This window comes from Bufo bufo, chromosome 8 (assembly GCF_905171765.1).
Source record: "Bufo bufo chromosome 8, aBufBuf1.1, whole genome shotgun sequence".
NCBI lineage: Eukaryota > Metazoa > Chordata > Amphibia > Anura > Bufonidae > Bufo > Bufo bufo.
Window position 1 is genome coordinate 62,498,595 of NC_053396.1, and position 27,063 is coordinate 62,525,657.

The following is a 27,063-nucleotide window of genomic DNA, read 5'->3' on the forward strand; positions in this document are numbered from 1 at the left end:
CGGATCCGTCCTGAATTACAATGCAAGTCAATGTGGACGGATCCGTTTGACGTTGACACAATATGGTGCAATTGCAAACGGATCCGTCCCCCATTGACTTTCAATGTAAAATCAGGAGTTAATATACCATAGGATCGGAGTTTTCTCCAATCCGATGGAATATTTTAACTTGAAGCGTCCCCATCACCATGGGAACGCCTCTATGTTAGAATATACCATCATATTTGAGTTAGATCGTGAAACTCAGATCCGACAGTATATTCTAACACAGAGGCGTTCCCATGGTGATGGGGACGCTTCAAGTTAGAATATACTGAGAACTGTGTACATGACTGCCCCCTGCTGCCTGGCAGCCCCTGATCTCTTACAGGGGGCTGTGATCCGCACAATTAACCCCTCAGGTGCTGCACCTGAAGGGGTTAATTGTGCATATCATAGCCCCCTATAAAAGAGATCAGGGGCTGCCAGGCAGCAGGGGACAGACCCCTCTCCCTCCCCAGTTTTAATTTCATTGGTGGCCAGTGCGGCCCCCCCCCCCCCCTCCCTCCCTCTATTGTATTATTTTCGTTGGTGGCACAGTGTCCGCCCCCCCTCCCTCTATTGTATTATTTTCATTGGTGGCACAGTGTGCGGCTTGAGGGGTTAATTGTGCTGATCACAGCCCCCTGTAAGAGATCGGGTGCTGCCAGGCAGCAGGGGGCAGTCATGTACACAGTTCTCAGTATATTCTAACTAGAAGCGTCCCCATCACTATGGGAACGCCTCTGTGTTAGAATATACTGTCGGATTTGAGTTTTCACAAAGTGAAAACTCGGCTCTGAAAAAGCTTTCATACAGACGGATCTTTGGATCAGTCTGTATGAAAGTAACCTACGCAGATGCCAATCTTGTGTGCATCCGTGTTCTTTCACGGACCCATTGACTTGAAAGGGTCCGTGAACCGTTGTCCGTCAAAAAAATAGGACAGGTCCTATTTTTTTGACGGACAGGAAACACGGATCATGGATGAGGCTGCAAATGGTGCATTTTCCGATTTTTCCACGGAGCCAATGAAAGTCAATGGGTCCGCGAAAAAAAAACGGAAAACGGCCACGGATGTACACAACGGTCGTGTGCACGAGGCACGAGTGCATCTCATACAATGAATGTAAGATAACTTCTTACCTCAGGGATTCCTGAGCCACAGGCATATGGGGCAAAGTTTCGAACTAGCAAGACCGCAAGGAGAGAGAAAAGTAGAGCCCATAGAATATACATGATGTAATCCAGTATGTATGGAAAAGCTCCCTGCAAACAGAGAATGTCACACTTAGGGTCCATTCACACATCCGCAACTGTTTTGCGGTCTGCAAACTGCAGATACGCAAAAATGGACATCGGCCATGTGCGTTCCTCATTTTGCAGACCGCACATGGCCGGCACTATGATAGAAATGCCTTTTCTTGTCCGTGGCTGTGGACAAGAATAGGACAAGTTCTATTTTTTTGCAGGGCCACGAAATGGAAGTGCGGATGCAGACAGCACACAGTGTGCTGTCCGCATCTTTTGTGGCCCCATTGAAAATGAATGGGTCCGCACCCGTTCAGCAAAATTGCGGAACGGATGCAGACCCATTTTGCGGACGTGTGAATGGACCCTTAGAGAAATATCAGATAAGTGACAATATACAAGAGAAAATAATCTTTATTAAAACCCAACTCACAAAGAACATGCCAGGCAGCATCTTTGAACACAAGGATTACAGACAAAAACAGAAAGGTTACCACTATGCATACAAACATGATACAATGACAGGACTATTTGCAGCAAAAGGACTTTACAACAAGTTTACTAATGCTGCTTTGTTCAAATCAAGTCAAAGCTCTTCACCTTCCAGCTCATTGTATTAGACATATTAGGTATGTGAATCTAAGAAAAGGCAAATAAGTCATAGGATACAGCTATGTGTTCCCTTGGCTCTCCATCTTAAGTGCTAGTAATCGAAAACTCCTAGTAGTGGCAAAATTGTATTACGTGTATTAGGCTAGTTTCACACTTGCGGCAGGACGGATCCGACATGCTGTTCACCATGTCGGATCCGTCCTGCGGCTGTTTCGCCGTGCCCCCGGGCCGCCGCTCCGTCTCCATTGACTATAATGGGGACGGGGGCGGAGCTCCGGCGCAGCACGGCGGTGCACGGAGAAAGCCGCCGGACTAAAAAACCTGACATGCAGTAATTTTAGTCCGGCGGCCTTAAGCCGTGCACCGCCGTGCTGCGCCGGAGCTCCGCCCCCGTCCCCATTATAGTCAATGGGGACGGAGCGGCGGCCCGGGGGCACGGCGAAACAGCCACAGAACGGATCCGACATGGTGAACAGCATGTCGGATCCGTCCTGCCGCAAGTGTGAAAGTACCCTTAGATGTGCTCAGAGTCTTTAAAAGGGAACCTGTCACCTGGATTTTGGGTATAGAGTTGGGGACATGGGTTGCTAGATGGCCGCTAGCACATCCGCAATACCCAGTCCCCATAGCTCTGTGTGCTTTTATTGTGTAAAAAAAAAACGATTTGATCCATATGCAAATTAACCTGAGATGAGTCCTGTCCCTGACTCATCTCACATACAGGACTCATCTCAGGTTAATTTGCATATGTATCAAATAGTTTTTTTTACACAATAAAAGCACACAGAGCTATGGGGACTGGGTATTGCGGATGTGCTAGCGGCCATCTAGCAACCCATGTCCTCAGCTCTATACACAAAATCCCGGTGACAGGTTTCCTTTAAGTGTAAACAATGGGCAAAAAGTGAAAATTCAGCTTTTGCCTAGATATATACAAAGCGTTATCAGACATTGACTAATAGGGAGCCATTTAAAGAAGGTGGCACTAGCAAGACTGTTCTCTCTCTCTGGGAAATACCTCCCTGCATATTATTTTCCCATGGTACATTGCCACTAAGTCTCCATACACAGCAGGTCTCCATGAAAAGAGAGTCAGTACCTCCCCAGCTATAGATCTTGCCCACACGAGTTCATATACTATAAACGCAACCATGCAGAGATTTGCATTGTTCTCTTCTAGGTCACAGCTGAAGTCTATTACCATTAGCTTATATCATTATATAGGGGCGCTGGAGCAGATTTAAAGGGATTGTCTCATATTGCCGTTACTAGAAGAGATTAGATTAAAGTACCGACCACCATGTGGCCAGGAAACAGCACAGCAGGCCAGCACTTCCACTGTAGCATGGGTGCTACATGTAGCTATGGGAGTGCATGGGCGCTACAGAACCAGTGTAGAACAACAGGCTATGCTGTTTCCCAACTGTTCAGGTACAATTCTGACTATGTTCCCTTTAACATAGACTGATATAGAACAGGCAATAAGGATGTTTCACCCCTCATTGCTCCCCACACATTTGCTGCACTTACATGTGGTAATGATCACTCCTCTATGGAGATGAACGACCATCATTATACTACGACTGTTCATCTCCACACCGTTTTTTTGTTTGTCAGCAGCATTTGGCTGCACAGGATGAACTATGGCTGACAAATTAAGGTCTTTGGTGATGCATGAAACATGCAACAACAAAAAACAAAAAGTCTCAGTAGATGTCTCTATGAAAAATTGGCAAATTCAAAAATAAGCAAGTCCTCCTCCAAACACTAGCATAAAACCAAATCCACAAGAACTTTGCAGCACAAAAGATCCATGTGACATCACCGTACATCGGTCACATAGCCGACTAAGGCTACTTTCACACCGTTTGAAGGGGCTCACGAGCGGCCCCGAACGCATCCGTCTGGCCCTAATGCATTCTCAGTGGAGGCGGATCCGCTGAGAATGCATCCGCCTGCCAGCGTTTAGCCTCCGCTCCGCTCAGTGAGCGGACACCTGAACGCTGCTTGCAGCGTTCGGGTGTCCGCCTGGCCGTGCAGAGGCAAGCGGATCCGTCCAGACTTACAATGTAAGTCAATGGGGACGGATCCGTTTGAAGATGACACCATATGGCTCAATCTTCAAGCGGATCCGTCCCCCATTGACTTTCAATGTAAAGTCTGAACGGATCCGCTCAGGCTACTTTCAGACTTAGAAATTTTTCTAAGTTATAATGCAGACGGATCCGTTCTGAACGGATGCGAACGTCTGCATTATAGGAGCGGATCCGTCTGATGAAACATCAGACGGATCTGCTCCGAACGCAAGTGTGAAAGTAGCCTTAATGTGAATATGGCGTTTCTGATCATTTGGAATACATTGTGTCTAATTATCCTCACATATGAATGAACTTAAGACATGTCTGAAATGTTTGTGATCTGATAGAATGAACAATGATTTATGTAAAATGTTTGTTCAAGGCATTTGTAAAGAAGCAGACTTGTTTGGAAATGTGTGTGTGCGCAAGAGTTGGCATTGTCTGCCAAGATTACAGTGGAATTCTGAGATTTGGCCACTCCAAGGTCTGAAATAATAACAGATAAACAAGATATACACAAGGACCATTATGGATTGCATAAGCTGGCTACATTCCATTAGGGGGTGAAGCTCTTTGGTAAAAACAGTATAATAGCTGGGCGTTTTCAGCAAGCTGATTAAGTTCACCTTGCGTCGGAAAGTTGGTGTTTTCCCAATAGAGTCTCTGACTGCTTTCGCTAAAAGTGACTTCCCAGCTGATGTTTGTCGCTGCCAGATGATGTTAACTCAATTGGTGATGTAAGTACCTACATTCTATATGTAGTCAGGACTCCAGATGAAGTTTGGATGTAATTAGTTACGGGTTATGTTTTATCTGACCCTTATTCTTTGTAAGTATTCTATTCTTTGTATTTACCTAAAAGGGGTTATCCAATACTATAATCTGCCCCCCTATTTGCCGGGCCCTCACAGGAGCGGCGCAGGGAGCAGTGTAAGTATATTCCCTGTGAGGGCCCCGGCATATGGGGGGGGGGGGGGAGACCAGTTTATAGTTTTGTGTGAATTGGGCTGAGCTGCAATACTAAGCACAGCCGCTGTACAATGTATGGCACTGTGCTTGGAAAGAGGACAGGAGCTGACTTCCTGAAACAGCTAATCGGCAGGTGTGTCGGGACTCGGACCCCCACTGAGGATAGGTCATCATTATCAATGTCTGGATAACCCCTTTGATTTAGGCCTCATGCGCACAGACGTTTTTTTTGCGGTCCGCAAAACGGATTTCCGTTGTTCCGTGACCGTTTTTTCGTCCGTGGGTCTTCCTTGATTGTTGGAGGATCCACGGACATGAAAAAAAAAAGTCGTTTTGGTGTCCGTCTGGCCGTGCGGAGCCAAACGAATCAGTCCTGATTTACAATGCAAGTCAATGGGGACGGATCCGTTTGACGTTAACACAATATGGTGCAATTGCAAACGGATCCGTCCCCCATTGACTTTCAATGTAAAGTCAGGAGTTAATATACCATAGGATCGGAGTTTTCTCCAATCCGATAGTATATTTTAACTTGAAGCGTCCCCATCACCATGGGAACGCCTCTATGTTAGAATATACCATCGGATTTGAGTTAGATCGTCAAAACTCAGATCCGACAGTATAATCTAACACAGAGGCGTTCCCATAGTGATGGGGACGCTTCAAGTTAGAATATACTAAGAACTGTGTACATGACTGCCCCCTGCTGCCTGGCAGCATCCGATCTCTTACAGGGGGCTGTGTCCCCTCTTCCCCCCCCCCCTAATTAAAGGGAGGGAGGGGGGCTGCACTGGCCACCAATGAGTTAAATACAGGGGAGGGGGGTCCGGCACCTGAGGGGTTAATTGTGCGGATCACAGCCCCCTGTAAAAGATCGGGTGCTGCCAGGCAGCAGGGGGCAGTCATGTACACAGTTCGTAGTATATTCTAACTTGAAGCGTCCCCATCACTATAGGAACGCTTCTGTGTTAGAATATACTGTCGGATCTGAGTTTTCACAAAGTGAAAACTCAGCTCTGAAAAAGCTTTTATGCAGACGGATCTGCGGATCCGTCTGTGTGAAAGTAGCCTACGACCACGGATCACGGACGCAGATGCCAATCTTGTGTGCACCCGTGCTTTTTCACTGACCCATTGACTTGAATGGGTTTGTGAACCGTTGTCCGTCCAAAAAATAGGACAGGTCATATTTTTTTGATGGACAGGAAACACGGATCATGGCCGCGGGGTGCATTTTCAAAGTTTTCAACGGACCCATTGAAAGTCAATGGGTCCGCAGAAAATCACGGAAAACGGAACAACGGCCACGGATGCACACAACGGTCGTGTGCATGAGGCCTAATCCTGACCAAATTCCTAACTCCATTTGCTGATGAGTGCAGCAGATGAAGAACATATCAGGCTTACTTCCCTTCAAAATTGAAAGCGGTCCAGCAGTGGCATCAGCTCAGAACTGTCAGAAACCAGTGGGACCCAGGTACATCCCATCTACTGTTTGGAGAGGTCTAGCCAGAAGTGGTCTTCACAGAAGAATTACAGCCACAAAAGCCATACCTTGAACATGGAAACAAGACCAAGCAACTCAACTATACAGTCGTGGCCAAAAGTTTTGAGAATGACACAAATATTAGTTTTCACAAAGTTTGCTTTTATCGACAATTACATGACATTTATGCAAAGAGTCAGTATTTGCAGTGTTGGCCCTTCTTTTTCAGGACCTCTGCAATTCGACTGGGCATGCTCTCAATCAACTTCTGGGCCAATTCCTGACTGATAGCAACCCATTCTTTCATAATCACTTCTTGGAGTTTGTCAGATCTAGTGGGTTTTTGTTTGTCCACCCGCCTCTTGAGGATTGACCACAAGTTCTCAATGGGATTAAGATCTGGGGAGTTTCCAGGCCATGGACCCAAAATGTCAACATTTTGGTCCCCGAGCCACTTAGTTATCACTTTTGCCTTATGGCACGGTGCTCCATCGTGCTGGAAAATGCATTGTTCTTCACCAAACTGTTGTTGGAAGAAGTTGCTGTTGGAGGGTATTTTGGTACCATTCTTTATTCATGGCTGTGTGTTTGGGCAAAATTGTGAGTGAGCCCACTCCCTTGGATGAGAAGCAACCCCACACATGAATGGTCTCAGGATGCTTTACTGTTGGCATGACACAGGACTGATGGTAGCGCTCACCTTTTCTTCTCCGGACAAGCCTTTTTCCAGATGCCCCAAACAATCGGAAAGAGGCTTCATCGGAGAATATGACTTTGCCCCAGTCCTCAGCAGTCCATTCACCATACTTTCTGCAGAAGATCAATCTGTCCCTGATGTTTTTTTTGGAGAGAAGTGGCCTCTTTGCTGCCCTTCTTGACAGCAGGCCATCTTCCAAAAGTCTTTGCCTCACTGTGCGTGCAGATGCGCTCACACCTGCCTGCTCCCATTCCTGAGCAAGCTCTGCACTGGTGGCACTTCGATCCCGCAGCTGAATCCTCTTTAGGAGACTATCCTGGCGCTTGCTGGACTTTCTTGGACGCCCTGAAGCCTTCTTAACAAGAATTGAACCTCTTTCCTTGAAGTTCTTCATGATCCTATAAATTGTTGATTGAGGTGCAATCTTAGTAGCCACAATATCCTTGCCTGTGAAGCCATTTTTATGCAACACAATGATGGCTGCACGCGTTTCTTTGCAGGTCACCATGGTTAACAATGGAAGAACAATGATTTCAAGCATCACCCTCCTTTTAACATGTCAAGTCTGCCATTTTAACCCAATCAGCCTGACATAATGATCTCCAGCCTTGTGCTCGTCAATATTCTCACCTGAGTTAACAAGACGATTACTGAAATAATCTCAGCAGGTCCTTTAATGACAGCAATGAAATGCAGTGGAAAGTTTTTTTTGGGATTAAGTTAATTTTCATGGCAAAGAAGGACTATGCAATTCATCTGATCACTCTTCATAACATTCTGGAGTATATGCAAATTGCTATTATAAAAACTTAAGCAGCAACTTTTCCAATTTCCAATATTTATCTAATTCTCAAAACTTTTGGCCACGACTGTACATTAAAACATAGGAACTGGGGTGCAAATAAATGACAGTAGGTGCTCTGCACTGATGAGTCAACATTTAAAATAATTGTCTGTAAGAGAAGGCAATTTGTTTGACGAAGGGCTGGAGAATGGTATGATAATGAGCGTCTGCAGGCAACAGTGAAGCATGGTGGAGGTACCTTAAAAGTTTGGGGGATGCAGTTCAGCAAATGGAGTTGTGGATTTTGTCAGGATTAATGGTGTCCTCAATGCGGACGTAAGGCAAATACTTATCCATCATTCATTACCATCAAGGAGGAGCCCGATTGGCTTCAAATTTATTCTGCAGCCGGACAAGGACCCCACACATGCAGCCAATATCACCAAGAACTAGCTCCAGGGTAAAGGGGAAAAAAGGGACTCCTGAAAGTAATGATATGATCCCCATAGAGCTCGGATCTCATTATCAGGTCTGTCTGGCTTTGCATGAAGAGACAGAAGGATTTCAGATGCCTACATCCACAGAAGACCTGTGGTTAGTGCTCCAAGATATTTGGAACAACCTTATTGCAGAGTTCCTTCAAAAGTTGTGCACAAGAGTACCTTGAAGAATTGATGCTGCTCTGAAGGCAAAGGCTGATCACACCAAATATTGAGTTAATTTAAATTTCCCTTCTGTGCATTCACTTTTTTAAACTGACAAAAAAAAAACTAACACTTTTTGAAAGCATTTTTACTTTGTTGTATTTTTTCCACAGCTCCCAACTCAAGTTTTGAAAATCCACTTCTTCTGAGGTTTCACTTCCTACACTTCCTCACCTCTAACTTATTTCCACAGTAGATTAATAGAATACAAACATATATTCCTTCTTGGATCACATGTACTATGTTACAGGGATCTAATAAAGAAAAAAAAATCTATTATGAATTTATAATTTTACAATAAACATCTATCCCGTCACATACATCAATATAGAGGTAAGGGTAAAGGAGGTTTAGATCACATGTTAGAGAGCCATATAAAAGAGAAGTGATTCTACAGGGTGGGCCATTTATATGGATACACCTTAATAAAATGGGAATGGTTGGTGATATTAACTTCCTGTTTGTGGCACATTAGTATATGTGAGGGGGGAAACTTTTCAAGATGGGTGGTGACCATGGCGGCCATTTTGAAGTCGGCCATTTTGAATCCAACTTTTGTTTTTTCAATAGGAAGAGGGTCATTTGACACATCGAACATATTGGGAATTTCACAAGAAAAACAATGGTGTGCTTGGTTTTAACGTAACTTTATTCTTTCATGAGTTATTTACAAGTTTCTGACCACTTACAAAATGTGTTCAATGTGCTGCCCATTGTGTTGGATTGTCAATGCAACCCTTTTCTCCCACTCTTCACACACTGATAGCAACACCGCAGGAGAAATGCTAGCACAGGCTTCCAGTATCCGTTGTTTCAGGTGCTGCACATCTCGTATCATCTGAAGGCAATCGTCTATGCTGTGAAGATACGAGATGTGCAGCACCTGAAACTACGGATACTGGAAGCCTGTGCTAGCATTTCTCCTGTGGTGTTGCTATCAGTGTGTGAAGAGTGCGAGAAGAGGGTTGCATTGACAATCCAACATAATGGGCAGCACATTGAACACATTTTGTAAGTGGTCAGAAACTTGTAAATAACTCATGAAAGAATAAAGTTACGTTAAAACCAAGCACACCATTGTTTTTCTTGTGACATTCCTAATAAGTTTGATGTGTCAAATGACCCTCTTCCTATTGAAAAAACAAAAGTTGGATTCAAAATGGCCGACTTCAAAATGGCCACCATGGTCACCACCCATCTTGAAAAGTTTCCCCCCTCACATATACTAATGTGCCACAAACAGGAAGTTAATATCACCAACCATTCCCATTTTATTAAGGTGTATCCATATAAATGGCCCACCCTGTATTACCGGCATCATATTATTTTGACCCAAATGATTGAATAAATATTTATTGTAAAATTATAGATTTGCATGAGACAAAGTTTTTGCATTATTAGATAAACATAACGTAGAAAATATAATACAGGAAGGATATACTAAATTGGTTTGTATATAATGGGTGAATATTTTTATTACAAAAAGTGTTTTATGTACCTTTATTTAAATTGCTTTTAATCTACTGTGGCAAAGTGGGAGATAAGAAAGTGAAACCTAAGGAGTGGACTCACAAAACTTGAGTTGGGTGGGCATCACTCTGGACGCATGCTATACTATTAATGCTGTTTCTTTAATCTACACATTGTAACTACAATGAATTCTGTTAATAATGATAAAAAAAAAAAAATGAATAATTCAGTCAGTGGCCATAGGCCTAACTAACTGGGACAAAGTCCTCAAAAATAAAAATACTGCCACAAAATGGGATATTTTTAAAAGCATCCTAAAATCTAATTGTGAGAGGTACATACCTTATGGAAATAAAAGAACAAGGAACAAGAAGAAACCAATGTGGATAAATAGAACTCTAAAGAAAGCAATAAATGACAAAAAGAGAGCATTTAAAATCATTAAAACAAAAGGGGAGCGAGGAAGCACTAAAAACTATAAGAAAAAAATATATGTAAAAAAACTAATAAAAGCAGCCAAACTAGAGACCAAGAGATTACTTGCCAAAGAGAGCAAAATGAACCCTAAAATGTTCTAAAATTATATAAATGGTAAAAAAGTATAAATCTGAAGGTGTCTGCCCTCTACAGAGTAATGAGGGGGAGTTGCAGAGAGTAATGAGGAGAAAGCAAAGCTATTAAATATTTATTTCTCCACTGTATCTACTAAAGAAAAAAAACTGTCAGTTGAAATGCAGAATGTAAAAGTTAATTCCCCATTAAAGGTGCCCTGTCTGACCCAGGAAGAAGTACAGCGGCGTCTTAAAAAGATGAAAATAGACAAATCGCCAGGACCAGATCGCATACACCCCGTATACTAAGATAATTAAGTAATGCCATAGCCAGACCCTTATATCTAATATTTAAGGACTCTATACCGACAGGAAGTGTTCCACAGGATTGGCGCATAGCAAATGTGGTGCCAATATTCAAAAAGGGTACAAAAACAGAGCCGGGAAACTATAGGCCGAAAAGTTTAACATCTGCTGTAGGAAAACTGATTGAAGGTTTTCTAAGAGATATTATCTTGGAGTACCTAAATGAAAATAAGCAAATAACGCCATATCAGCATGGCTTCATGAGGGATCAGTTTCTATGAAGAGGTAAGTTCTAGACTTGACAGTGGTGAAGTATATAAAATAAGAATGCTTGGACTGGGAGAAAATGTCCGTATGCGGGTAAGTAACTGGCTCAGTGATAAAAAAAACAGAATCAGGGGTCAGTATTGGGCCCTATTCTCTTCAATATTTTTATTAATGATCTTTTAGAAGGCTTGCACAGTAAAATAATTTTTGCAGATGACCCTAAACTGTGTAAAGTAATTAACACTGAAGAGGACAGTATACTGCTACAGAGGGATCTGGATAGATTAGAGGCTTGGGCAGAGAAGTGGCAGATTAGGATTAACACTGACAAATGTAAGGTTATGCATATAGGAAGGAATAATGCAAATCACCAGTACATACTAAATGGTAAAACACTGGGTAACACTGACATGGAAAAAGACCTAGGAATTTTAGTGAACAGCAAACTAAGCTGCAAAAACCAGTGTCAGGCAGCTGCTGCCAAGGCAAATAAGATAATGGGTTGCATCAAAAAGGGGCATAGATGCCTGTGATGAAAACATAGTCCTACCACTTTGCAAATCACTAGTCAGACCACACATGGAGTACTGTGTACAGTTCTGGGCTCCTGTGAACAAGGCAGACATAGCAGAGCTGGAGAGGGTACTGAAAAGGGCAACTAAAGTAATAACTGAAATAGGGGGACTACAGTACCTTGAAAGATTATCAGCATTAGGGTTATTCACTTTAGAAAAAGGATGACTGAGGGGAGATCTAATTACTATGTATAAATATATCAGGGGTTAGTACAGAGATCTCTCCCATCATCTATTAATCCACAGGACTGTGACGAGGGGACATCCTCTGCGTCCGGAGGAAAGAAGGTTTGTACACAAACATAGAAGAGGATTCTTTACGGTAAGAGCAGTGAGACTATGGAACTCTCTGCCTGAGGAGGTGGTTGATGGTGAGTTCACTAAAAGAGTTCAAGAGGGGCTTGGATGCATTTCTGGAGTGTAATAGTATTACAGGCTATAGCTACTAGAGAGGGGTCATTGATCCAGGGAGTTATTCTGATTGCCTGATTGGAGTCTGGAAGGAATTTCTTTTTCCCCTTAAGTGGGGAAAATTGGCTTCTACCTCACAGGGTTGTTTTTTTGCCTTCCTCTAGATCAACTTGCAGGATAACAGGCCGAACTGGATGGACACTTTTTTTCGGCCTCACATACTATTTTACTATGTATGTAGTGCTTCACTGTTTCAGGATGTCCTGCAGGGATTTAGGAGGATGGTACACACATGAAGCCATTTAGAATAACATGATGATTTGAATAGCCAATTAATGTAGAAGTCCAGAATTCAGCCTTCAAAGATTCACAAAATGGGGATGTGGCCAGCAGCCAGGATGGCTAGACATGCCTAAGCAGAGCTCTGTGGCAGTCACAGCACTGCGAGATAAATACTGCACTCCATCCACTCCCATCGCGGCAGAGAACTAACTGAAAGTGCCCTGACTCCGATCAAAGGCAAGTGAGCCATAATAGAGACGCCTGAAGAAGGCCACCAAGACGATGAAGTCCTTGAAACCAGTTGCAGAAGAGTCACCTGATGACGCCAGGAGACTGGTTAGGCTAAGTTGATGCGCATCAAACATTCTTATATTTAGCTTCTGGTTTAGAACTATATAGGTCTCACTTATTTACTTATCCAGGGCCGCACTTACTATACTTTTGTGCATAGATGGAAGTATCATGGCAGTTGCTGTAGCCCGCATGCCTCTGTCACATTAACACCAAAGACAGAGGCATCCCGGTTTTACTGGCCCAGAGTCTGGTAGATGGATAGCTATACCAGACATAACAATTAACCAACAAATATTACGTCGTTAAGAGTTAAAGTTTTTGTGGTTTCGTTGCTATTGTTAAGGCTACTTTCACACTAGCGTTCGGGTGTCCGCTCGTGCGCTCCGTTTGAAGGGGCTCATGAGCGGCCCCGAACGCATCCGTCTGGCCCCAATGCATTCTCAGTGGAGGCGGATCCACTGAGAATGCATCCGCCTGCCAGCGCTCAGCCTCCGCTCCGCTCAGTGAGCGGACACCTGAACGCTGCTTGCAGCGTTCGGGTGTCCGCCTGGCGTGCGGAGGCGAGCGGATCCGTCCAGACTTACAATGTAAGTCAATGGGGACGGATCCGCTTGAAGATTACACCATATGGCTCAATCTTCAAGCGGATCCGTTCCCCATTGACTTACAATGTAAAGTCTGAACGGATCCGCTCAGGCTACTTTCATACTTAGAAAATTTTCTAAGTTTTAATGCAGACGGATCCGTTCTGAACGGATGCGAACGTCTGCATTATCGGAGCGGATCCGTCTGATGAAACATCAGACGGATCCGCTCCGAACGCTAGTGTGAAAGTAGCCTAACACGTTTATGGTTATCCAAACAAACCTGTCCAGAATTACCATGGCCATTGCAATATGCTTACCTCCTGAGGTTACATACAGAAACAAAATTCCATGGCTGAATTGAAAATTCTTCCATGGTATATCAGAGGATTAGGCTCTCCACAAAAAAGATCAATGGTGCATACTTTTATCACAAACACTAACCCGCATATACTATGTCTCCAAGAGACACATCTCACACCTAATACATCACGGGTACTTAAAAAAAAAAAAAAAAAAAGCATGGGTACAATGGTCCGCACGTTTCCTATCACTCCTCTTCTTCAAGGGGGGTATCCCTATTAGTGCACAAGCAATTAAGATGGGAGGTAAAAGAACAAACAATAGATACGGAGGCAGATATGTCTTTATACACGCTCTTATTGACAATGCACATTATGTTTTAATAGGCATCTACAACCCTCCCGCAGGATCCATGCAGATTTTACATCTAGCAGTCACGTTTGCAGCTGCATATCCACACACCAAAATACTTTGCATGGGAGACTTAAATATGATGTTAGATCCCTCACTGGATCATTTCACGGATGTGGTAAGCCCAGCAGATTCTTAACAGAGTTTAGATGGCTTGACCTCTGGAGGTCCAAGTATCCTAGATTTAGAATATACTCATGTCACAGCAGCAGTCATAACTCCCTAACCAGGATAGACTTTATATTAGGTAATGAACCAGCAATACTAAACTTGAGGTCTATAACATACATGCCCTGAGGAATTTCAGATCACTCGCCAATTTTTGGCACACAGGTTTGCAGTGCCCCCTCAGTCATGTATAGATTGAACATACACCCATTCTGGTTGAACCTTATGGGTGCATCAGATGTGATATCATACCAGCTACAGGAATTTCTTAAAACGCATGAAAATTAACCTAATACTGGGCTGGTTTGGGACACTCTAAAAGCATTTCCGCGCGGGGCACTGCATTCCAATATATCCTATATTAAAAGAGACACTAAAAGATCTGAGCTGGAGCTGGTATCCCAGTGCACCACACTAGAACAGCAGTATATTAGTCACCCGACTGAGGCCACAGAAACGAATGGCTACAGGCAGGACGACAATATTTGGCAATACTTAAGGATAAAGCTGACTGGAAACTATTCTTTATGAAACAAACTGCCTTTGAGCTAGGAAACCAATCGGCTAAGCTACTGGCCCAGTTAATTCGACATGACTCACCATCTACAGCGATTTTGCTATTAGGGACCACACGGGGCAAGAACTTAGAACTCAAGAAACCATTCTTAATGCCTTCACACATTTTTATCATGATTTATACAGGTCTAATATAACGGTTTCTGAAATGGAAATGGAAAAATACCTAGAAGACATTCCCATCCCCAAACTCACTACATCTCAAAGTGCCCAACTGGATCGATATATATGCTTGTAGGAAGTACTGCAAGCTATAGCAGATCTCAAAAATGGGAAATATCCAGGTCCAGATGGGCTCCCCAAAGAGGTCTATACCAGGTATGCAGAGGTGTTAGCTCCCCAACTGTTGACCACTCTTCACTTGGCTCTGGAGACGGGACACCTACTAGAATCATTTAGGGAAGCCACAGTAGTACTTTTCCTTAAACCTGACAAGGATCCTTTAGACTGTGGGTCCTATAGGCCCATATCACTGCTAAATGTAAATTATAAAATCCCTCAGTGGAAGGGAGAGTGAATCTACCCGTAACGCGTATGGTGAAACAAGTGATGTACCTGCATTGAAAAGCCTCCGATAATACTGTATGGCCATACAGAAGAAAATCTCTACAGTAAAGGATTAACTATTCTTATCGTCGAAAGCTGCACCAAAGGAAATTGCGGAACAGAGTGGAAACTCCTGCGATCTTTGGAACTCCCGCGAAATTCAAACCAGCTTGCTGTATGGAGCGACTGAATAAGCCGGCAAATATTTAATGCTCCATTGAAGCAATAGGGAGACAGCAGACGCTAGACGGTAAGCCAAATATCGATTTAAAGTTTTCTTCAATTCAAAGCTCATATCGACCTTAAAAGGATATGCTATAAGAGACTTTTCACATTATCAGGATTCCTGTGGACACTTTGAACATGTTGCGCTCCCAGTGAATACACCTACAACATTTTCAGTGACATTCAGTTTCCCAAATTGGGATAGAGCGCTAGAAGATAATACCCCCTCTTTTCCAAATAACAGCATATATAAGATCTGGACAATACTTGAAGTTTTTTGGTGTGATATATATTATTGAATTTATCGACACTATTGAGTCATATGAATATAGTGTCGATCATATCTACCACAATATATGTGACTGTAATGTTGTATATTATTGCTACATTGTTCTTATAAATTGTATTACTTGTATTTTATGGGGATTTAATAAATATTTTCTGCACATGTCAATCTGGTTGCCAAATGTATGAGTGCTCGCTCATTATTCTATTACTACATTATGTAGGAATATGTTTTCATCCCCCCCCCCTCCCCCATCTTTCTGGTTCTTTTAATATATTATATTGCTCTGAGGATCGATCAGGGCTTCACAAGCACCTTCCCTCAGCGCTGCTGATCGCATCACGAAGGCAGCATGACGCTTGATTCTTCCGTCTGCCGAGCCTCCTCTCATGCCGGCCTGGAAGCGTCACGTCACCTAGCAACAGATTTGCATCATAAGTCACATGATCAGACCTGCGATCATGTGACCCTGTGTGACGCTGTTCCTCCTCCTCAGCGATGGGCTGCACCTCAAAGCGATGTTTCTGTTTGTCAATCAATAAAATACATTCATGTAGTAGCCTGTAAGCCCAATGGGCCAGTTAATATATGTATGTATCCTATTTCACCAGTTTGTATATGGATTGCTTTGATTCCAGTTTGGGGAGATTTTGAGGTGACGCCCACCTCCCCCCTGACCTCTCTAGCATGTGACCATTTTTTGTGTATATATATCCAGCATGTTTGTCCATCTGTTATGCAATATTCTTCACCTGATGAAGGGGACCCTTTCCCCGAAACGCGTTGTGTGATTGTAATAAATACTTTTGAAGATTCATCATCCGCCTTTGGTTGGTTCCTTGCGTCGAGGGATGCTCCTTCTTACTTCATTCCAATCCTGTGTGTGGGCCTAGGCACGCTTATCCGAGGACACCTGCATCCGTGGCTGCATACCAAACTCTATATTGGGGATTGAACTTCTCTCTGACATGTCTACAATAGCGTTCTGCCTATAATTGTGCAACCCTATAAAGGTGAGCCTCCTAAATTTGAGTAAATTTGAAATTTCCAAACGTTTTTACCCTATGGTGCGCCCTGTTTTTCTGTCTATACAGTAAACAACTTGCCTTTACACGTACCTTGTGGATATTTGGCAGACTATAGAAGCAGGCTAGTTGAGGAATGCTGGGTAGGAGGGCCCGATATTCTACCTTGGTGAGCAGGTTAAGTGTCAATGCAGGGGAAAGAATGTTTCTCTACCTCAATCAGATACTGATCAGTATGGTTACCAGAAAGCACCCCATGGCATTTTCTATCTTTCAGAATATCAAGGCACATTTTGAGATACTGTTCATCTCCCATCACCGCAATATTGCCGCCCTTGTCTGTATCCCTCTCAAGTGATAGCAGGCCGTCCAATTCTTCCTTAGTTATGTTATTGTGACCTTTAAACCCTTCTAATTGTGATAATTCATCTACCACCAGTTTGAGAAAAAACATCCATTGGGGTGGTGTCATTGACAGGAGGGTTTAAAAGTGAGCGATTTTTTTATGGACATAAACGGTCCTTCCCCAGGGATTCTTTCATTCTCATGCAAGAGATCAACCAAGTTCCTCACATCACCCAAGTCCCCAACATCTATGCAGAGTTCTACACATTGGCGCCTATAACTATTCATGAAGAACTTCTTCTACTTCAATTTTCTGATGGATGTTAAGGTCCTTCACCCAACCAAACAGATCAAAAGAGTGAGTGGGAACAAGAGAGAGACCCTTTTTCAGGATACTTAATTCAGCTTCAGAGAGTACCCTGTCAGATAAATTGATAATTTGGAGGTCATCAGATGACCCACCCGTTGGTACGGGTTCTATGGGACACATCACTGAGGATCCTTCCTCTCCCTCAACAGGTAAGTAGAAATGGGAGGCTCTTGGCCTAAAAAAAACTCCCCTAGAAGTTGTTCCCCTTCCTCTTCTCGATTTACCCCTTTGTTGGTAACCCCTTAGAGGCGGTAATCTAGGGTGCTGGGTAACACGTATAGGCTCAGTATCGGTTTCTCCTTCCGATGAAGGCTCAGTTTCTGCCTCTAATCCCTTTGCAGGTTTGGCTTTATAATCAAAGAGGCGACCCTCCCTGAAATCAGTGATGTCTCTGAGATACTGTGGAATGCTTTCTTTCCTTCAATTGTGCGGTATACTTCTGTATTGCCTGCTCTAGTGCCTGTTCTTTGCGAACAAACTCTGCCTGGGTAAAGAATTTCTGCACAGCTTTAATTTGCCCCTGAAGGGCAGTTGTACTCTTATCATAGAGGGATTTCTCCTCTTCTAGTAAAAAGCCCATAAGACGAAGGCAGGACTCAATAGATTCCGTCTCCCACTTCTTAATAAATTCAGGAGATCTCAACCGTGAAGTGGGGAATAGTGGGATCCTAAGTCCTCTCGGCACAATCTTATTCTTCAGATAGGTATCGAGAGTCTGGATTTCCCACTAGCCCCGAATGTTTTCTTTGTAGGCAGGTGTTAGATTTTTAAGAATCCCGTTTAGAGTCACTGTAGGGCCTGAAGTAGATAATTGGGCCTCCGAGAACACTAACTTAGCTTCACTGTCCCATTGGCCTCTATTTATACCACCGGCAAGAAACCCTGCCATCCCTCAAAATAATTAAAAAAGAATGGATTCACTGTGCAGAACAATAAAGGCAATATACGCCTCTTTACTAACTAATGGTATTACAGTGAGGAGAGGCGTCATTTTGCATCATTCTGGAGATGCTCTCTCCATTGTCTTCCAGGGCACTGAGATAGTGCGACCATCTCCTAGCGGAGGAGGATCACATCTCTTGTGCATGTTTCATCTGATTTAATCACGTTATTATGAGCAGTTTATATTTCCCCATCAGCATTGTGCCACACTGCTGATTGCAACTGGGTATCATAAATGTAATTATTGGATTCTGTTACTGCCTGCCGTCATCTAGCCCCGTTTATACATATTTGAATATATTTGTACATATATACATGGTTTCCCTTGTAGGGTTGTAATGCCAACATTGTATCTTAATTTTAATACAGCGTTGCTCTATGCAATATATATATTTTGTTGCCAAGTTTCATTTACAATTTACAATTTTCCACTTATGGCTTACACTTAGCTGTGTCCCCTTCCCTATTGATCCGCTTATGTTCAGGACTCTCTGCCTTAGATATCCCCCTTGAACCTGGTTTATAGGATGAGCAAGCGAGCGACCTATCATGTCAGACTAGTGTGAGCCGGGGAGCTGACGTGCGGCTGTGCCCACCTCCCCGTGCTTGCATTGGTCAGGCGTAGTCTTCGCCTCCCAGGGGGCGTGTTCGTCCCCCATTTAAACCAGCACTTCAGGCGGCCACTTCACGGCCCCCCCTAGCACCAGACTCGCTGCCACACACCACTAGTGTAGCGGCGTTCTTTCCCATCATTCTCCACGTGCATGTGCACCTGATTATTCCTATATGAAACGCGTCGAGCATAACCAATGACACCATGTTGGGCTGACTAGATGGGCCAAATGGTTCTTATCTGCCGACTAGGGCTGCACGATAAATCGAAAAAATGATCGAATCGCGATTATCGGCAAATGCAACTTGGCCGACCCGAAAATGCCGCGATTATATATGAAGGGGCCCCTCTCACATAACTGGCTTTGTGTGGAAAGTATTTTACTAGTGTGTGAAACAATCTCTCTCCTATTGATAACATGGCCAGCCTCTGTACTCATTGTCACGATGAATGCACTGCAGCGAACGGTTTTCACGATGAATGCACTGCAGCGAACGGCAGCGTGCAGGCCGGCGCGTGACTGACGTCACTTAGTAACGCTCCTGCTTCCTGAAGTGGGAGGAGCGTTACTAAGTGACGTCAGTCACGCGCCGGCCGGCCAGCTCACTCCCGCTCGCTGTAGTGCATTCATAGTGACAGTGAGTACAGAGGCTGGCCATGTTATCAATAGGAGAGAGATTGTTTTACACACTAGTAAAATACTTTACACACAAAGCCAGTTATGTGCACAGTTTAGGACACATGAGGGGACACATAGGGCCATGAGGGGGACCAGCATAAGATGCTATATGTCTTATGCTGCCCCCCCCCATGGCCTTATGTGTCATAGCACAGATCCACCCCATAACAGCGTCCTCCACAGATCCACCCCATAACAGCGTCCTCCACAGATCCCCCACAACACAGCGTCCTCCACAGATCCCCCACAACACAGCGTCCTCCACAGATCCCCCACAACACAGCGTCCTCCACAGATCCCCCACAACACAGCGTCCTCCACAGATCCCCCACAACACAGCGTCCTCCACAGATCCCCCACAACACAGCGTCCTCCACAGATCCCCCACAACACAGCGTCCTCCACAGATCCCCCACAACACAGCGTCCTCCACAGATCCCCCACAACACAGCGTCCTCCACAGATCCCCCACAACACAGCGTCATCCACAGATCCCCCACAACACAGCGTCCTCCACAGATCCCCCACAACACAGCGTCCTCCACAGATCCCCCACAACACAGCGTCATCCACAGATCCCCCACAACACAGCGTCATCCACAGATCCCCCACAACACAGCGTCATCCACAGATCCCCCACAATAGTGCCATCCACAGATCCCCTCCATAACAGTGCCAGCCACAGATCCCCCACAACAGTGCCATCCACAGATCCCCTATAACTATGTCATACCCAGCAGCGTCAGCGGCTCATATGGGAAAATCCAAGCAAATAGACCTCTAGCACAATTCCGTTAAAATATCGCATCGCATATCGTTATCGCAATTTTTAGGGCCCTAATCGCAATCGCACAAAATTCCCATATCGTGCAGCCCTACTGCCGACACATTCTATGTTTCTATGAGTGGGAATTTTAGCTAGTTTGTGCTAGGCAGTTAGGGTTGGGGTGATAAGTTCCCTGGTTAGTTACAGCTCTGAATTGGCTGTCAAATCCAGGACTATAGTAATCTATTATTGGCAGTGCCCCCACAGTTTTATTTATCTCAGCTCAAGTGGGTCTCCTATTGCACCCCATACCCGTACATACGGCCTACCATCTTTATCTATCGGTCGTCCTGCACGGTCTCCTTTCTGACTGGATGATGCTTTGGCAGTCACCAACAGGAGAATACCTGGAATAATATAATCGTGCGGTGCACTCGATATCTGGTTTGGCTTTATGGTATATAAAGGCCTCTTAGGGTCATTAAATATTCAGTATATATTTTAATAATACTGACTTTTTTGTCACGTTGATACCCACGATTTTAATATTTTTTTTATTTAGGCATTTTCTTTTTATTATATTATATATTTTTAAAATTTTTATTTTACTTTTTTGTAATGCGTTTGAAGCTCGTATTTGAGCTTACAAAGTCCATTTTTTTTATTTTGAACAATCATGGATTTTTCAAATGCATTTATTACTGACTATTTCTCATTAGAATTGCAGCTACAATGCCCTCAGCCTCTTCAGCGAGGCTGAGCGCATTGAAACCAATTACCGCATTCTCATTGGCCTCAGAGGATGCCGGTAAGAAGCCCTGGGGTTTTTGACCGTTTAGATGAGGTGATCTCACTTCGTCACGGCATCTAAAGGCTTTAATTACCACGATCGGCATTATTGAGGGCGCCATGTTTTCCTCTCGCTCCAGTGCCGTACATGTACGGCACTGGTAGCGAAAAGGATCATATGCCACAGTCTACTACACAGGAAAAAATAACTGACATTTGGCATACGCTGGGTGAATTAGGCCCTATGGGTTTATCCATTGCATGCACAAGGAGCCTTCCCAATGCATACACTGAATGTAGTTCAACAAATATGACATAAGCATTGTCTTACCTCAGATCGGCCAATTATTATTTGAGACCAGTTTCTCCACTCTGGACATATATTTCGGTTGTCAAAAGTCACATTATCAGACTTCCAACAGCACTGCTCATGGTTAAACCAGAACCACTCCACACATATGCCATCCTTTAGGTCAGTCATCCAATGAGAGGATATGTCAATCAGTCCAGCTAAGGAGCCTATAGAACACAATATCTCTGTGTCAATAACAGTTTTGACAACAGCATTTCTACTGTCAAGTTCTAAAATGTAATGAGCCTTGATGCAATGGGGTATATATTTGTTTTACGGATTCTGCTCTTAGGATGCATTTACTTATGGCCAAAATTATGGTTGGCCGAGTTGGATTTTAATTTTACTTCCGAAAAGAACATTAAAGAATGTCAGTCAGCAGAATCAACTCCATTAAACTAGACATAGTGCATGGTAAGATTGATCCTGCTGAACAAAAACATACCTTTTTATGCACATCTGTTGCCTTTATGCACATCTGTTGCCCTTTTACTAAGAAAATTATTGTAACGGGGCGCCGAAGGCGCACTCGGTCTCCCATCAGCCGCAGACCTGCTGCTTAGCTTCGGGAGCGAGGATCTGTGTTCGGCCTCGTTCCCGGGGCGGCTTTGCTAGCTGGGAGGCTCCCTGCTCCTAGGTCTGCCTTGAGCGCCGAGCTGATCACTCGGTGCTCGACTTGCCCGTATGTCGGTCATGTGACGCTGGCCACGTCACATAACCCTCACTCCCCACTATAAATACAGGCAACCTGCTGGTCCCTTAGGCTGTGTATTATTATTATTGTTATTTAGCTTACCTTTGGATTTGACCCTTGATCTGCTTCCTGACACCTCTTTTGCCTGCTCCCTGAACCGTGACGCTACCTCTCGGATTTTGACCTCAGCTTGCTTTGGATTTTGTCTTTGCCTCTTCCCTCGTACTGACGTGACCTCCTGGACTGACCCCGGCTAGTTGACCCGCCTCGCCCTTCCATTTTTGGTGGTACCTTGCTCGTTCCGCCTCTCTGTCCGCTCGAGTGCTACCTCTCATTGGCTGTCCGCTTCCCTGCTGTCTCTCTCTGCTTGCACTTACTCAGGTCAGGGACTGTCGCCCAGTTGCGCCCCGTCACCTAGGGTGGGTGGTGCAAGTAGGCAGGGACAGGGGACCGGATGGCAGCTCAGGGGGTGCACCTCCGCTCTATCTTTATACCTGTGATGCTACCCCGTGACATTTATCTTTTAATGTTTATGCACATGAGAGCTTCAATGTATCAAGTTGCAGGTCTCAGCGGTGCGCATTAGCTCGTCTGCTGTGCAGTGATGGCCACTGCCCCCCTCCCCCCTGATTGACAGGGCTAGACATCATCATCAACATCCTTTAGCCTAACCTTGTAATCCCACAGTTTGCGCTGATAGTGTAATGTCTGGGTTTAGGATTAAATTGCCAGGCAAGAGGACACAGATGATGCCCGGCCCCGTCAATCAGAGGGAGGCAGTAGTGGCCATTGCTGAACAGTGGAGGAGATATGGTGCACAGAGGGCCATTTGAAAAAACATTAAAAGATGCATTTCTAAGTAAAGGCCCAAAAGATCTGCACGAAAAAGGTATACTTTTACTCAGCAGGATCAGCTCTACCAGGTTTCATCTAGCTTAATGGGATTGATCCTGCTGACTAATCCTCTTTAAAGAAAATGTATATTGTTAACATGTACAAAGCTGAATGCACTTGTCTTCTTTTTTTCAATTCACTGAAATGCACATTTAGTGCACTATGTCCATATCTGACACCCGATTTAAAACCACTCAACATTCGACAAGGGGACTTGTGCCAAATGATACACTAAGCTCTGCTACATCTGAAACAAAATTTTTGTAAAAAGCCATTACCTGCAGAAAGGCCAATCAGCAGCATTAACAACCACCCAGAAAATGCATCGCTGACACTGTGCAGTAGTGCCCATGGCGACTCTTTACTCTTGCTCAGGATCTGAAAAAACAGATGTGAAAGTATAAATGATCTATAAACCAGGTCGGAAAGATTGGCAAAAATACTGTATGGAAAAGAGCAAGATACAAATCAAATATATATTTCTCACAAATCAACCTGTGAAGTCCATAGTGCACAACACCTTTTGATTTTCAGATTCCACACTATGTGGTCAAATGTATGTTAACATCTGACCATCGCACCCATGGGGCCTTGTTGGACATCCCATTTTGAAGGCATGGGCACTGATATGGTGTTGGATACCCTCAGTGGCTATAAAAGGCTTTCTTCAACATTCTGGAGTGTGTCTAAGAATGTATGCCTGTTCTGGTGAAATGTGAGCCTGTTTCTAAGAGCACATATTGGTAAGCATGTAGGGTTGCAGAGGTCCTGCACAAAGACTGTCCACCCCCACCTTTTGTAAACGTGGCGAAGGTGAGTGAAAACTTTGCAAAGTCGCTGTAAATAAGGGTCATAAACAAAATATGAAAAACAGCCCATACCATTATCCCTGGTTTACGAAAGTTTACAGTAGGCACTATCCATGCTGGTAGACAACCCAGACTAATTTATCAGACTGCCAGATCAGGGGTATACACAGATCACGTGTGCCACTTCTAGGTAACACAGAATGCAAAGTGCAACTCCCCATATTTCTGAGGAATTTAATGATGGCCTTTTTTCTTTATTGAATGGAAGACATTTAAAAACACTGATAGGAAAATCAACCCTCTCCCCGTCTTACACTTTTTTCTGCCTATTATGTGACAAAAACTGGACCTGATGCTTCATAAATTTGGCTTTCATTCTGAACTCCATTTTTGTATTTACATACGACAACTGGCATAAATACAATGATAAATCAGAAAGGAAAAGTGATTGCCTGTTGCCACAAACATGGGGTGTTCTGTGCACAGGAATGTATACAGTGCTCAAGAAACCCTGTATTTTCTTTGCACTCAGCTCTCCCTAGTGGTGGCTGATGGAAAATGCAGTAAATCTATGTTGCAAAAAGGAGAAGCAGTTCGACACTGGCCCCACGTCCCTGGGTGCCATATAGCAGTGGCTTGGTAAGCATCCATAGTAAGGCATGCCACTGTGCCAGGTAATGAAATATTATTCATCACTCTAGAGGACACATTTCCACTGCTGCAGAGTTGGCACACTTTACAGCACTGCAGCTGCCACTTGGCATTGCGATCTTAGACTTGTGTGCAGCCACTCAACCATTTGAAGAAGCTCCAAATATATAGCTGTTGTGCTAGTCTCTTTCAAAGGCAGGTTGGGAGTCTATGGAGCACTCTTGATTAATTTTTTTTGTTAAATGTCCCTAATGCCATAATAATACTTATTGTAATATACACTGCTCAAAAAAATAAAGAGAACACTTAAACAACACAATGTAACTCCAAGTCAATCACACTTCTGTGAAATCAAACTGTCCACTTAGGAAGCAACACTGAGTGACAATCAATTTCACATGCTGTTGTGCAAATGGGATAGACAACAGGTGGAAATTATAGGCAATTAGCAAGACACCCCCAATAAAGCAGTGGTTCTGGAGTGGTAACCACAGACCACTTCTCAGATCCTATGCTTCCTGGCTGATGTTTTGGTCACTTTTGAATGCTGGCGGTGCTTTCACTCTAGTGGTAGCATGAGACGGAGTCTACAACCCACACAAGTGGCTCAGGTAGTGCAGCTTATCCAGGATGGCACATCAATGCGAGCTGTGGAAAGAAGGTTTGCTGTGTCTGTCAGCGTAGTGTCCAGAGCATGGAGGCGCTACCAGGAGACAGGCCAGTACATCAGGAGACGCGGAGGAGGCCGTAGGAGGGCAACAACCCAGCAGCAGGACCGCTACCTCCGCCTTTGTGCAAGGAGGAACAGGAGGAGCACTGCCAGAGCCCTGCAAAATGACCTCCAGCAGGCCACAAATGTGCATGTGTCTGCTCAAACGGTCAGAAACAGACTCCATGAGGGTGATATGAGGGCCCGACGTCCACAGGTGGGGGTTGTGCTTACAGCCCAACACCGTGCAGGACGTTTGTCATTTCCATAGAACACCAAGGTTGGCAAATTCGCCACTGGCGCCCTGTGCTCTTCACAGATGAAAGCAGGTTCACACTGAGCACATGTGACAGATGTGACAGAGTCTGGAGACGCCGTGGAGAACGTTCTGCTGCCTGCAACATCCTCCAGCATGACCGGTTTGGCATTGGGTCAGTAATGGTGTGGGGTGGCATTTCTTTGGAGGGCCGCACAGCCCTCCATGTGCTCGCCAGAGGTAGCCTGACTGCCATTAGGTACCGAGATGAGATCCTCAAACCCCTTGTGAGACCATATGCTGGTGCGGTTGGCCCTGGGTTCCTCCTAATGCAAGACAATGCTAGACCTCATGTGGCTGGAGTGTGTCAGCAGTTCCTGCAAGACGAAGGCATTGATGCTATGGACTGGCCCGCCCGTTCCCCAGACCTGAATCCAATTGAGCACATCTGTGACATCATGTCTCGCTCTATCCACCAACGTCACGTTGCACCACAGACTGTCCAGGAGTTGGCAGATGCTTTAGTCCAGGTCTGGGAGGAGATCCCTCAGGAGACCGTCCGCCACCTCATCAGGAGCATGCACAGGCGTTGTAGGGAGGTCATACAGGCACGTGGAGGCCACACACACTACTGAGCCTCATTTTGACTTGTTTTAAGGACATTACATCAAAGTTGGATCAGCCTGTAGTGTGTTTTTCCACTTTAATTTTGAGTGTGACTCCAAATCCAGACCTCCATGGGTTAAAAATTTGATTTCCATTTTTTTATTTTTGTGTGATTTTGTTGTCAACACATTCAACTATGTAAAGAACAAAGTATTTCAGAAGAATTTTTAATTAACTCAGATCTAGGATGTGTTATTTTTGTGTTCCCTTTATTTTTTTGAGCAGTGTACTTTATTAAGGCATTTTGTATTTTTAATAGAGACTTTTCCCTCCCTAAAGCGCACCTTTCCCTGTGCACTAAAAATCCACTTTTCTGTACATCACTGACTTCTCAGCACTGTACAGAGTACAGGCTCTACATTGCCCTGTGCCCACCCAGATGTTTACTAAATCCTGGCATAGTACATGGGTACCCACTAACCATGTGCTATGCCAGGATTAGCTGAGCAGAGCGGGCTCCTTCTTGCTTCGCTAAGCTAAGAGTTGACATCCAGTACTCTTAGCTGAGCGAAGCAGGCACAGGCAGGAGCCACTCCGCTCAGCTAATCCTGGCATAGCACATGGTTAGAGGGTACTATGCTGTGCTATGCCAGTATTTAGTAAAACTCCGTTCTCTGCAGCCCCATTCATAACCTGTAGAGCCCTACTC

At 44.3% G+C, this 27,063-nt stretch overlaps 1 protein-coding gene across 4 annotated transcripts in view; it reads right to left on the minus strand.

The window, feature by feature from the left end:
- Positions 1 to 27,063, minus strand: part of LOC120977987 (H(+)/Cl(-) exchange transporter 5) — a 216,644-nt gene that overhangs the window by 105,352 nt on the left and 84,229 nt on the right. For all 4 annotated transcript variants that reach the window (XM_040406194.1, XM_040406193.1, XM_040406195.1 and 1 more), the window contains exons 4-6: positions 23,602 to 23,701; positions 21,715 to 21,902; positions 1,165 to 1,287 (exon numbers count right to left, since the gene is read on the minus strand). In XM_040406194.1, the coding sequence (XP_040262128.1) occupies positions 1,165 to 1,287; positions 21,715 to 21,902; positions 23,602 to 23,701 (411 nt within the window). The remainder of the gene's footprint in view (positions 1 to 1,164; positions 1,288 to 21,714; positions 21,903 to 23,601; positions 23,702 to 27,063) is intronic.